The 14,714-nt window shown below is 39.7% G+C and overlaps 1 protein-coding gene across 2 annotated transcripts in view; it reads right to left on the reverse strand.

Moving 5' to 3' along the window:
- The window catches only part of LOC128695463 (uncharacterized), a 76,512-nt gene that overhangs the window by 44,131 nt on the left and 17,667 nt on the right, over window positions 1-14,714 (reverse strand). For both annotated transcript variants that reach the window (XM_053786111.1, XM_053786112.2), the window contains exons 9-11: window positions 13,043-13,161; window positions 12,251-12,440; window positions 11,840-11,938 (exon numbers count right to left, since the gene is read on the reverse strand). In XM_053786111.1, coding sequence (XP_053642086.1) covers window positions 11,840-11,938; window positions 12,251-12,440; window positions 13,043-13,161 — 408 coding nt within the window. The remainder of the gene's footprint in view (window positions 1-11,839; window positions 11,939-12,250; window positions 12,441-13,042; window positions 13,162-14,714) is intronic.

The following is a 14,714-nucleotide window of genomic DNA, read 5'->3' on the forward strand; positions in this document are numbered from 1 at the left end:
AGGAGGAGGTGCGGGATTACCAAAACTGTTGTCCAGAGGGCTGAGGAAGGGTTGTTGAGGTGGTTCGGACATGTAGAGAGAATGGAGCGAAACAGAATGACTTCAAGAGTGTATCAGTCTGTAGTGGAAGGAAGGCGGGGTAGGGGTCGGCCTAGGAAGGGTTGGAGGGAGGGGGTAAAGGAGGTTTTGTGTGCGAGGGGCTTGGACTTCCAGCAGGCATGCGTGAGCGTGTTTGATAGGAGTGAATGGAGACAAATGGTTTTTAATACTTGACGTGCTGTTGGAGTGTGAGCAAAGTAACATTTATGAAGGGATTCAGGGAAACCGGCAGGCCGGACTTGAGTCCTGGAGATGGGAAGTACAGTGCCTGCACTCTGAAGGAGGGGTGTTAATGTTGCAGTTTAAAAACTGTAGTGTAAAGCACCCTTCTGGCAAGACAGTGATGGAGTGAATGATGGTGAAAGTTTTTCTTTTTCGGGCCACCCTGCCTTGGTGGGAATCGGCCGGTGTGATAATAAAAATAATAATGTATGTATATGTATGTATGTATATGTATGTATGTATATGTATGTATGTATATGTATGTATGTATATGTATGTAAATGTATGTATGTATATTTATGTATGTATGTATGTATGTATGTATGTGTGTATATATATATATATATATATATATATATATATATATATATATATATATATATATATATATATATATATATTTCAACAAGTCGGCCGTCTCCCACCGAGGCAGGGTGACCCAAAAAAAAAAGAAAGAAAATCCCCAAAAAGAAAATACTTTCATCATCATTCAACACTTTCACCACACTCACACATTATCACTGCTTTTGCAGAGGTGCTCAGAATACAACAGTTTAGAAGCATATATGTATAGAGATACACAGCATATCCCTCCAAACTGCCAATATCCCAAACCCCTCCTTTAAAGTGCAGGCATTGTACTTCCCATTTCCAGGACTCAAGTCCGACTATATGAAAATAACCGGTTTCCCTGAATCCCTTCACTAAATATTACCCTGCTCACACTCCAACAGATCGTCAGGTCCCAAGTATCATTCGTCTCCATTCACTCCTATCTAACACGCTCACGCACGCTTGCTGGAAGTCCAAGCCCCTCACCCACAAAACCTCCTTTACCCCCTCTTTCCAACCCTTTCGAGGACGACCCCTACCCCTCTTTCCTTCCCCTATAGATTTATATGCTTTCCATGTCATTCTACTTTGATCCATTCTCTCTAAATGACCAAACCACCTCAACAACCCCTCTTCTGCCCTCTGACTAATGCTTTTATTAACTCCACACCTTCTCCTAATTTCCACACTCCGAATTTTCTGCATAATATTTACACCACATATTGCCCTTAGACAGGACATCTCCACTGCCTCCAACCGTCTCCTCGCTGGAGTGAGTTAAACAAGTTAAGAAAGCCTAGGGAAAATATGGATTTGTCAGTTAAAAACAGAGTAGGGGAGTTAGTAGATGGGGAGATGGAGGTATTGGGTAGATGGCGAGAATATTTTGAGGAACTTTTAAATGTTAAGGAAGAAACAGAGGCAGTAATTTCATGCACTGGTCAGGGAGGTATACCATCTTTTAGGAGTGAAGAAGAGCAGAATGTAAGTGTGGGGGAGGTACGTGAGGCATTACGTAAAATGAAAGGGGGTAAAGCAGCTGGAACTGATGGGATCATGACAGAAATGTTAAAAGCAGGGGGGGATATAGTGTTGGAGTGGTTGGTACTTTTGTTTAATAAATGTATGAAAGAGGGGAAGGTACCTAGGGATTGGCAGAGAGCATGTATAGTCCCTTTATATAAAGGGAAAGGGGACAAAAGAGACTGTAAAAATTATAGAGGAATAAGCTTACTGAGTATACCAGGAAAAGTGTACGGTAGGGTTATAATTGAAAGAATTAGAGGTAAGACAGAATGTAGGATTGCGGATGAGCAAGGAGGTTTTAGAGTGGGTAGGGGATGTGTAGATCAGGTGTTTACATTGAAGCATATATGTGAACAGTATTTAGATAAAGATAGGGAAGTTTTTATTGCATTTATGGATTTAGAAAAGGCATATGATAGAGTGGATAGAGGAGCAATGTGGCAGATGTTGCAAGTATATGGAATAGGTGGTAAGTTATTAAATGCTGTAAAGAGTTTTTATGAGGATAGTGAGGCTCAGGTTAGGGTGTGTAGAAGAGAGGGAGACTACTTCCCGGTAAAAGTAGGTCTTAGACAGGGATGTGTAATGTCACCATGGTTGTTTAATATATTTATAGATGGGGTTGTAAAGGAAGTAAATGCTAGGGTGTTTGGGAGAGGGGTGGGATTAAATTATGGGGAATCAAATTCAAAATGGGAATTGACACAGTTACTTTTTGCTGATGATACTGTGCTTATGGGAGATTCTAAAGAAAAATTGCAAAGGTTAGTGGATGAGTTTGGGAATGTGTGTAAAGGTAGAAAGTTGAAAGTGAACATAGAAAAGAGTAAGGTGATGAGGGTGTCAAATGATTTAGATAAAGAAAAATTGGATATCAAATTGGGGAGGAGGAGTATGGAAGAAGTGAATGTTTTCAGATACTTGGGAGTTGACGTGTCGGCGGATGGATTTATGAAGGATGAGGTTAATCATAGAATTGATGAGGGAAAAAAGGTGAGTGGTGCGTTGAGGTATATGTGGAGTCAAAAAACGTTATCTATGGAGGCAAAGAAGGGAATGTATGAAAGTATAGTAGTACCAACACTCTTATATGGGTGTGAAGCTTGGGTGGTAAATGCAGCAGCGAGGAGACGGTTGGAGGCAGCGGAGATGTCCTGTTTAAGGGCAATGTGTGGTGTAAATATTATGCAGAAAATTCGGAGTGTGGAAATTAGGAGAAGGTGTGGAGTTAATAAAAGTATTAGTCAGAGGGCAGAAGAGGGGTTGTTGAGGTGGTTTGGTCATTTAGAGAGAATGGATCACAGTAGAATGACATGGAAAGCATATAAATCTATAGGGGAAGGAAGGCGGGGTAGGGGTTGTCCTCGAAAGGGTTGGAGAGAGGGGGTAAAGGAGGTTTTGTGGGTAAGGGGCTTGGACTTCCAGCAAGCGTGCGTGAGCGTGTTAGATAGGAGTGAATGGAGACGAATGGTACTTGGGACCTGACGATCTGTTGGAGTGTGAGCAGGGTAATATTTAGTGAAGGGATTCAGGGAAACCGGTTATTTTCATATAGTCGGACTTGAGTCCTGGAAATGGGAAGTACAATGCCTGCACTTTAAAGGAGGGGTTTGGGATATTGGCAGTTTGGAGGGATATGTTGTGTATCTTTATATGTTTATGCTTCTAGACTGTTGTATTCTGAGCACCTCTGCAAAAACAGTGATAATGTGCGAGTGTGGTGAAAGTGTTGAATGATGATGAAAGTATTTTCTTTTTGGGGATTTTCTTTCTTTTTTGGGTCACCCTGCCTCGGTGGGAGACGGCCGACTTGTTGAAAAAAAAAAAAAAAAAAATATATATATATATATATATATATATATATATATATATATATATACATTGGTGGAATGATGAAGTAAAGGGTGTGATAAAAGAGAGAAAGTTACCTTATGAGAGGTTTTTACAAAGCAGAAGTGTTATAAGAAAAGCAGAGTATATGAACAGTAAAAGAAAGGTGAAGAGAGTGGTGAGAGAGTGCAAAAGGAGAGCAGATGATAGAGTGGGAGAGGCACTGTCAAGAAATTTTAATGAAAATAAGAAAAAATTTTGGAGTGAGTTAAACAAGTTAAGAAAGCCTAGGGAAAGTATGGATTTGTCAGTTAAAAACAGAGTAGGGGAGTTAGTAGATGGGAAGAGGGAGGTATTAGGTAGATGGCGAGAATATTTTGAGGAACTTTTAAATGTTGAGGAAGAAAGGGAGGTGGTAATTTCATGCACTGGTCAGGGAGGTAGACCATCTTTTAGGAGTGAAGAAGAGCAGAATGTAAGTGTGGAGGAGGTACGTGAGGCATTACGTAGAATGAAAGGGGGTAAAGCAGCTGGAACTGATGGGATCATGACAGAAATGCTAAAAGCAGGGGGGGATATAGTGTTGGAGTGGTTGGTACTTTTGTTTAATAAATGTATGAAAGAGGGGAAGGTACCTAGGGATTGGCAGAGAGCATGTATAGTCCCTTTATATAAAGGGAAAGGGGACAAAAGAGATTGTAAAAATTATAAAGGAATAAGTTTATTGAGTATCCCAGGAAAAGTGTATGGTAGGGTTATAATTGAAAGAATTAGAGGCAAGACAGAATGTAGGATTGCGGATGAGCAAGGAGGTTTCAGAGTGGGTAGGGGATGTGTAGATCAAGTGTTTACATTGAAGCATATATGTGAACAGTATTTAGATAAAGGTAGGGAAGTTTTTATTGCATTTATGGATTTAGAAAAGGCATATGATAGAGTGGATAGGGGAGCAATGTGGCAGATGTTACAAGTATATGGAATAGGTGGTAAGTTACTAAATGCTGTAACGAGTTTTTATGAGGATAGTGAGGCTCAGGTTAGGGTGTGTAGAAGAGAGGGAGACTACTTCCCGGTAAAAGTAGGTCTTAGGCAGGGATGTGTAATATCACCATGGTAGTTTAATATACTTATAGATGGGGTTGTAAAAGAAGTAAATGCTAGGGTGTTCGGGAGAGGGGTGGGATTAAATTATGGGGAATCAAATTCAAAATGGAAATTAACACAGTTACTTTTTGCTGATGATACTGTGCTTATGGGAGATTCTAAAGAAAAATTGCGAAGGTTAGTGGATGAGTTTGGGAATGTGTGTAAAGGTAGAAAGTTGAAAGTGAACATAGAAAAGAGTAAGGTGATGAGGGTATCAAATGATTTAGATAAAGAAAAATTGGATATCAAATTGGGGAGGAGGAGTATGGAAGAAGTAAATGTTTTCAGATACAGTGGACCCCCGCATAACGATGGCATCGCATAGCGATTTTTCCGCATAACGATTACTTTTATCGCAAAATTTTTGCCCCGCATACCGATTAAAAACCCGCATACCGATTTTCGTCCGAGACGCGTCCAATGTGCCCTCACATGTGCCGGCCGTCCCATTGTTTACCAGCCAGCCTCCGCGGTAACATCCAAGCATACACTCGGAATATTTCGTATTATTACAGTGTTTTCGGTGGTGTTTCTGGAAAATAAGTGACCATGGGCCCCAAGAAAGCTTCTAGTGCCAAACCTGTGGTAAAAAGTGTGAGAATTAGTATGGAAATTAAGAAAGATTTTGAAGGGTTTGGGGCTAACCCTGAGAAGCCTATGCCAGTTGTGGAATCCATTGTGCCTACTTCAAAGATTAAGGAAATGTGTGCAGAGTGGTTTGAACTGCAAACCTTTATAGATGAAAATCACCCTGACACAGCTGTTGCAAGCCGTGCTTGTGACTATTTCAATGACAATGTTATGGCCCATTTTAGGAAAGTCTTGAAGAAACGGGAGGTACAGAGCTCTATGGACAGATTTGTTGTGCGACAGAGGTCCAGTGACTCTGAAGCTGGTCCTAGTGGCATTAAAAGAAGAAGGGAAGTAACCCCAGAAAAGGACTTGCTACCTCAAGTCCTAATGGAAGGGGATTCCCCTTCTAAACAGTAAGAAGATAATGCTCTCCCCTCCTCCCATCCCATCAATCATCACCAGATCTTCAATAAAAGTAAGTGTCATGTAATTGTGCATGCCTTTTTCAGTTTGTGTGTATTAAAATTAACATTTCATGTGGTAAAAAAAATTTTTTTTCATACTTTTGGGCGTCTTGCACGGATTAATTTTATTTCCATTATTTCTTATGGGGAAAATTAATTCGCATAACGATTATTTCGCATAACGATGAGCCCTCTTGCACGGATTAAAATCGTTAACCGGGGGTCCACTGTACTTGGGAGTTGACGTGTCAGCGGATGGATTTATGAAGGATGAGGTTAATCATAGAACTGATGAGAGAAAAAAGGTGAGTGGTGCATTGAGGTATATGTGGAGTCAAAAAACGTTATCTATGGAGGCAAAGAAGGGAATGTATGAAAGTATAGTAGTACCAACACTCTTATATGGGTGTGAAGCTTGGGTGATAAATGCAGCAGCGAGGAGACGGTTGGAGGCAGTGGAGATGTCCTGTCTAAGGGCAATGTGTGGTGTAAATATTATGCAGAAAATTCGGAGTGTGGAAATTAGGAAAAGGTGTGGAGTTAATAAAAGTATTAGTCAGAGGGCAGAAGAGGGGTTGTTGAGGTGGTTTGGTCATTTAGAGAGAATGGATCAAAGTAGAATGACATGGAAAACATATAAATCTATAGGGGAAGGAAGGCGGGGTAGGGGTCGTCCTCGAAAGGGTTGGAGAGAGGGGGTAAAGGAGGTTTTGTGGGCAAGGGGCTTGGACTTCCAGCAAGCGTGCGTGAGCGTGTTAGATAGGAGTGAATGGAGACGAATGGTACTTGGGACCTGACGTTCTGTTGGAGTGTGAGCAGGGTAATATTTAGTGAAGGGATTCAGGGAAACCGGTGACTTTCATATAGTCGGACTTGAGTCCTGGAAATGGGAAGTACAATGCCTGCACTTTAAAGGAGGGGTTTAGGATATTGGCAGTTTGGAGGGATATGTTGTGTATCTTCATACGTATATGCTTCTAAACTGTTGTATTCTGAGCACCTCTGCAAAAACGGTGATTATGTGTGAGTGTGGTGAAAGTGTTGAATGATGATGAAAGCATTTTCTTTTTGGGGATTTTCTTTCTTTTTTGGGTCACCCTGCCTCGGTGGGAGACGGCCGACTTGTTGAAAAAAAAAAAAAAAAATCTATATATATATTTTCTTTCTTTTCTTTCAACAAACCGGCCGTATCCCACCAAGGCAGGGTGGCCCAAAAAGAAAAACAAAAGTTTCTCTTTTCAAATTTAGTAATTTATACAGGAAGAGGGGTTACTAGGCCCTTGCCCTCGCCTCTTACAACACGCATGGCTTACGGAGGAGATAAGAGGAAATAAACAACAACAAGAAATAGTAAAAAAATAGAAGAAAACCCAGAGGGGTGTGTATATATATGCTTGTACATGTATGTGTAGTGTGACCTAAGTGTAAGTAGAAGTAGCAAGACGTACTTGAAATCTTGCATTTTTATGAGACAGACAAAAGGACACCAGCAATCCTACCATCATGTAAAACAATTACAGGTTTCCGGTTTACACTCACTTGTCAGGACGGTAGTACCTCCCTGGGCGGTTGCTGTCTACCAACCTACTACCTAGAATATACATGTACTATATACAGTGGACTCTCGACCAACGATGGCATCGTCTAACGTTAAATCCAACTAGCGATACATTTTAACGTAAAAATTTTGCCTTGACTAGCGCTAAAAAACTTGACCAACACGATTCATTCCATTCGAGATGCATCCACTTGTGGCCAGTGTTTACAAGCCAGCCAGTCACTGTGGTCTCATCCAAACATACAATCGGAACTTTTCATACTATCACAGTGTTTTCAGTGATTGCACCTGCAAAATAAGTCACCATGGGCCCCAAGAAAGCTTCTAGTGCCAACCCTACAGCAAAAAGGGCGAGAATTACTATGGATATGAAGAAAGAGATCATTGCTAAGTATGAAAGTGGAGTGCGTGTCTCCGAGCTGGCCAGGTTGTACACAAAACCCCAATCAACCATCGCTACTATTGTGACCAAGAAAACGGCAATCGAGGAAGCTGTTCTTGCCAAAGGTGCAACTATGTTTTCGAAACTGAGATCGCAAGTGATAGAAGATGTTGAGAGACTGTTATTGGTGTGGATAAACGAAAAACAGATAGCATCTCTCAAGCGATCATATGTGAAAAGGCTAGGAAGTTGCATGACGATTTAATTAGAAAAATGCCTGCAACTAGTGGTGATGTGAGTGAATTTAAGGCCAGCAAAGGTTGGTTTGAGAGATTTAAGAATCATAGTGGCATACATAGTGTGATATAGCATGGTGAGGCTGCCAGTTCGGACCAAAAAGCAGCTGAAAAATGTGTGCAGGAATTCAAGGAGTACATAGACAGTGAAGAATTGAAACCTTAACAAGTGTTTAATTGTGACACTGACAATGTTGTGAAACACTTTAGGAATGTCATAAAGGAACAGGAGGTACAGGCCTCTATGGACAGATAGGTTGTGTGACAGAGGTCCAGTGACTCTCAAGCTGGTCCTAGTGGCATTAAAAGAAGAAAGGAAGTAACCCCGGAAAAGGACTTGACACCTCAAGTCCTAATGGAAGGGGATTCCCCTTCTAAACACTAACACCATCCACACTCTCCCCTCCTCTCATCCCATCAATCATCACCAGATCTTCAATAAAGGTAAGTGTCATGTAATTGTACATGTCTTCTTCAGTTTGTGTGTATTAAAATTAATATTTCATGTGGTAAAAATTTTTTTTTTTTTCAATTCTTTTGGGTGTCTTCCACGGATTAATTTGATTTCTATTATTTCTTATGGGGAAAATTAGCTCGACTAACGATAATTTCGATTAACGATGAGCTCTCAGGAACGGATTAATGTCGTTGGTCGAGGGTCCACTGTATATATCTTATTCTTCTTTCAATGTACCAACCGTATCTCACCGAGGCGGGGTGGCCCAAAAGAAAAAACTGAGTTTCTCCTTTTAAATTTAGTAATATATACAGGAGAAGGGGTTACTAGCCCCTTGCTCCCGGCATTTTAGTCGCCTCTTACGACACGCATGGCTTACAGAGGAAGAATTCTGTTTCACTTCCCCATGGAGATAAGAGGAAATAAACAAGAACAAGAATTAGAAAGAAAAAAGAAGAAAACCCAGAGGGGTGTGTGTATATATATGCTTGTACATGTATGTGTAGTGTGACCTAAGTGTAAGAAGTAGCAAGACGTACCTGTAATCTTGCATATTTATGAGACAGACAAAAGACACCAGCAATCTTACCATCATGTAAAACAATTACAGGCTTTCGTTTTACACTCACTTGGCAGGACGGTAGTACCTCCCTGGGCGGTTGCTGTCTACCAACCTACTACCTAGAATATATATATAGATCTTTCTTTCAACACACCGGCCTTATTCCACCGAGGCGGGGTGGCCCAAAAGGAAAAACGAAAGTTTCTCTTAAATTTAGTAATTTATACGGGAGAAGGGGTTACTAGCCCCTTGCTCCCGGCATTTTAGTCGCCTCTCACAACACGCATGGCTTACAGAGGAAGAATTCTGTTCCACTTCCCCATGGAGGTAAGAGGAAATAAACAAGAACAAGAACTAGAAAGAAAATAGAAGAAAACCCAAAGGGGTGTGTGTATATATATATGCTTGTACATGTGTGTAGTGTGACCTAAGTGTAAGAAGAAGTAGCAAGACATACCTGAAATCTTGCATGTGTATGAGACAGAACAAAAAAAGACACCATCAATCCTACCATCGTGTAAAACAATTACAGGCTTCAGTTTTACACTCACTTGACAGGACGGTAGTACCTCCCTGGGTGGTTGCTGTCCACCAACCTACTACCTAGAATATATATACATGTATAGATATATATATATATATATATATATAATATGTATTGGTGGATAAAAGGTTGATGGGTAGGCTCCAGGATGTACACGTTCATAGAGGGGCAACTGATATATCGGATCATTATTTAGTTGTAGCTACAGTCAGAGTAAGAGGTAGATGGGAAAAGAGGAAAATGGCAACAACAAGCAAGAGGGAGGTGAAAGTGTATAAACTAAGGGAGGAGGAAGTTCGGGTGAGATATAAGCAACTATTGGCAGAAAGGTGGGCTGGTGCAAGTATGAGTAGTGGGGGGGGAGAGGTGTAGAGGGTTGGAATAGTTTTAAAAGTGCAGTATTAGAATGTGGGGCAGAAGTTTGTGGTTATAGGAGGGTGAGTGCAGGAGGAAAGAGTGATTGGTGGAATGAAGTAAAGGGTGTGATAAAAGAGAAAAAGTTAGCTTATGAGCGGTTTTTACAAAGCAGAAGTGTTTTAAGAAGAGAAGAGTATATGGAGAGTAAAAGAAAGGTAAAGAGTGGTGAGAGAGTGCAAAAGGAGAGCAGATGATAGAGTGGGAGAGGCACTGTCAAGAAATTTTAATGAAAATAAGAAAAAATTTTGGAGTTAAACAAGTTAAGAAAGCATAGAGAACGAATGGATTTGTCAGTTAAAAACAGAGTAGGGGAGTTAGTAGATGGGGAGATGGAGTTTTGGGTAGATGGCGAGAATATTTTGAGGAACTTTTAAATGTCGACGAAGAAAGGGAAACGGTTATTTCATGCACTGGCCAGGGAGGTATACCATCTTTTAGGAGTGAAGAGCAGGATGTTAGTGTGGAGGAGGTACGTGAGGCATTATGTAGAATGAAAGGGGGTAAAGCAAGCAGCTGGAACTGACGGGATCATGACAGAAATGTTAAAAGCAGGGGGAGATATAGTGTTGGAGTGGTTGGTACTTTTGTTTAATAAATGTATGAAAGAGGGGAAGGTACCTAGGGACTGGCGGAGAGCATATATAGTCCCTTTATATAAAGGGAAGGGGGACAAAAGAGACTGTAAAAATTATAGAGGAGTAAGTTTATTGAGTATACCAGGAAAAGCCAAGCAAGTGTAAAACGGAAACCTGTAATTGTTTTACATGATGGTAGGATTGCTGGTGTCCATTTTTCTGTCTCATAAACATGCAAGGTTTCAGGTATGTCTTGCTACTTCTACTTACACTTAGGTCACACTACACATACATGTACAAGCATATATGTATATACACACACCCCTCTGGGTTTTCTTCCATTTCTCTTACTAGTTCTTGTTCTTGTTTATTTCCTTACCTCCATGGGGAAGTGGAACAGAATTCTTCCTCCGTAAGCCATGCGTGTTGTAAGAGGCGACTAAAATGCCAGGAGCAAGGGGCTAGTAACCTCTTCTCCTGTACATGTTACTAAATGTAAAAGGAGAAACTTTCGTTTTTCCTTTTGGGCCACCCCGTCTTGGTGGGATACGGCCGGTGTGTTGAAAGAAAGAAGAAAGACCAGGAAAAGCATACGGTAGGGTTATTATTGAAAGAATTAGAGGTAAGACAGAATGTAGGATTGCGGATGAGCAAGGAGGTTTCAGAGTGGGTAGGGGATGTGTAGATCAAGTGTTTACATTGAAGCATATATGTGAACAGTATTTAGATAAAGGTAGGGAAGTTTTTATTGCATTTATGGATTTAGAAAAGGCATATGATAGAGTGGATAGGGGAGCAATGTGGCAGATGTTGCAAGTATATGGAATAGGTGAGGATAGTGAGGCTCAGGTTAGGGTGTGTAGAAGAGAGGGAGACTATTTCCCGGTAAAAGTAGGTCTTAGACAGGGATGTGTAATGTCACCATGGTTGTTTAATACATATATAGATGGGGTTGTAAAAGAAGTAAATGCTAGGGTGTTCGGGAGAGGGGTGGGATTAAATTATGGGGAATCAAATTCAAAATGGGAATTGACACAGTTACTTTTTGCTGATGATACTGTGCTTATGGGAGATTCTAAAGAAAAATTGCAAAGGTTAGTGGATGAGTTTGGGAGTGTGTGTAAAGGTAAAAAGTTGAAAGTGAACATAGAAAAGAGTAAGGTGATGAGGGTATCAAATGATTTAGATAAAGAAAAATTGGATATCAAATTGGGGAGGAGGAGTATGGAAGAAGTGAATGTTTTCAGATACTTGGGAGTTGACGTGTCACCGGATGGATTCAGTATCCACAGCAGGACCTTGGAACCTATCCCCCGTGGATACAGGGGTCCTACTGTATTCATTATAATACTTACTGCAGCTGTATCTTGAATTCGTTGCAAACGGCAAAGGTACAGCCAGAAATATGATAAAGCTTCCAATTCCCGCAGTTTATAGTAAGATATGGTACTTTTCTGCAAGTAAATGATTACGTTCTGATAGTAAGAATGTATCATTAATACTCTAATTTCTAATTTTGGCATCATGAGAAACAAGCCATAGTAAATATGCACTGTATGAAAAATATTCTATCAAGTAGTCCTAGTTAATATTTATGCAAGTGAAAAAATGAAAAGCATATAGGAGTAATGGCTAAGAACATGTAGAAGTGTCACATGATTCTCTTGTTAAGTACATGTGACAGTGGTATTTCTTTGTAGAGCTTTCAAATATTAAAACTGATTTTTTTTACATACTGACAAATACAGATATTTATGAAACTGTACCATAGCTTCTTGTACTATGCTAAGGGCTTTGTTGATACACTGGATAGCCTCCTGGTCTCCAGAGGCAAGGTTAGGGCAAATCCACACTGCTTCTGCTATAACTAGATAGCCCCGAACTCTCATCTCTGCGCTGTCCTCACATTCAACAAGTGCTCTCCCACAAGACAGCACATCCTCAGTTGTATCATAACTAGTAAAAAAATACTGTCATTATTACCAGTTTAAAAAAAGTTATTTAAAAGATAAACCTTATCCTAGCCAAAAGCAAGCATTAAAATCACAGCTCAATACTTACTGATTGTTTATACACACTAATAAATATTTTTTAACACGTCAGCCGTTTCCTACCGAGGCAGGGTGACCCAAGAAGGAAGAAAAACCCAAAAACGAAGAAAAATCTTTCATCATCATTCAACATTTTCACCATCACTCATACATCACTGTCTTTACAGAGGTGCTCAGATATGACAGCTTAGATGTTCCTCCAAACTGCCAATATCCCAAACCCCTCCTTTAAAGTGCAGGCATTGTACTTCCCATTTCCAGGACTCAAGTCCAGCTAACCGGTTTCCCTGAATCCCTTCACAAAATATTACCCTGCTCACACTCCAACAGCTCATCATTGTCACTGGATACTGTCAGAACTAAAATAACAGAACTTTTTTCACACAATGAAAATTCATTTAATATTCACTGTAAATATAGTAATATTATTCTTACTGAAATGTTGGAAATTTACTTGTGGAAGAAGTGCCTGGCAGACATACCTGTGACAAATATTTCACAGCTTACCTCTGTTTTTTGTAACATCTGATTTCTGAGAGAAGAGCTGTAGCATTGTTGAAAGTGAATTCTTCTGCCTCGTGATACTTTCTTTTGGCATCGTTCACGACATCACAAACTGTTAGCCCCTATACACAAAAATTTCTTATGAATATAAAATATCAACAAAAACAATAAGAATGATGAAAACCTACAAAACTAGTGAAGTCATTATAATCATGGCTTTCCGCTCTAAGAGAAGCTTTATTAAGTTCAAAGATGCATAAAAAAGCTTATGTTGCTAGTCTTTTTCACTCACTTGGCATCTTGTAGCCTCTTCTTACCCGATAAGAATGACAATGAGTACGTTTTACACAAAAACATCAGGATGGGTATGCTTTGCATTGTGGTCACAGTGGAAGACTGACTAAGTAGGGCTCTAGGTAATACATACCTTGTATGCAATATAGTTATATTTTAAATGGGGATGGGGGGGGGAGGTTAGAAATTTATGGGAATTTGAAAGCTAGGAGAGAATTTTTAGTTGGAGGTGTTGCAAGTTGGAGACTTGTACAGGCACACCTTGCTAAACTGTACAATGCCCCTTCATTAAGGATGCAAGTCACCTGAACTCTGGGGGTTTAATATGAATTAATTTGCCTTTACATTTGGAGTTCTATCTTCGTGACTGATATTCACACTGAGCACCCCAATCAAAATAGGCCAAGACACCTGGTATAGGTTGAATGAAGAGAGATAAGGGCCTACCTAACTAGCAGCCCTATAGGCCTATTTAGGCTAATTTTGTAACCTAGCCCAAAGTTTTAACACTTTTCCCAAGAGTTTAAAACACATTAGCACTGCCCTAATAATGTTCTGAAACACTGGAATTAACCCCAATCATAAAACAAGGTATGCCTTTAATGTATTTTTTTTATATCCAGCACAGTTTTATAAATTAATGGAAATTATTTAACATTATTGTATTACCCAAATTATTACAAATGGTTTTGTCATTTTTTATATAGCCTCTCCTCACTTAACGACAGTTCCGTTCCCGAGACCACATTGTCACACGAATTTGTCACTAAGTGAGGAGCATACTATAATGGTAGAGAGATTTTATCAACCATCTTTGATACTGTTTTAATGTCACCTTTGCACCATTTATAACATTTCTGGTATATTTTTAAATGTTTATACAGTAGTGTACTGTACATTGTAATAAAGAGAATAGAGGAAATCAGCCTCTAATATACATTATTTAGGTATGAATACTGGTCATAGAGCCCGACATAAGTCTGAGGCGTAGGTAAACGAGTACATCGCTAAGTGAGGAGAGCCTGTATATAACTTATGAACTCTGTTACTCTTTTTGCCTTAATTTTATTTTATCACAAAGTATTCAAACAATTTACTGAGTTTATTTCACATATAACTGCATACAAATTACTGAAGGAGCACCAAATATTACTATTCGAAGTTGACTTACAAACCTATTTTAACCTGTAAATGGTCCAAACGTATATATACGTTCACTACCCCAGTGCCCCGAATATTTTGAAAAATAAAAATAGTTTTTTTTTTATTGAAAAAAAAGAGCATATTTTTCTAAGTGTTATAGGATAAAAAAAAAAAATTTAGAGTCAGTACTTACCAAGATATGAGGCCGCAAAGTTGGCACTTGGGGATCACCTGACGG

The sequence above is a fragment of the Cherax quadricarinatus genome, chromosome 50, assembly GCF_038502225.1.
Source record: "Cherax quadricarinatus isolate ZL_2023a chromosome 50, ASM3850222v1, whole genome shotgun sequence".
Taxonomy (NCBI): Eukaryota; Metazoa; Arthropoda; class Malacostraca; order Decapoda; family Parastacidae; genus Cherax; species Cherax quadricarinatus.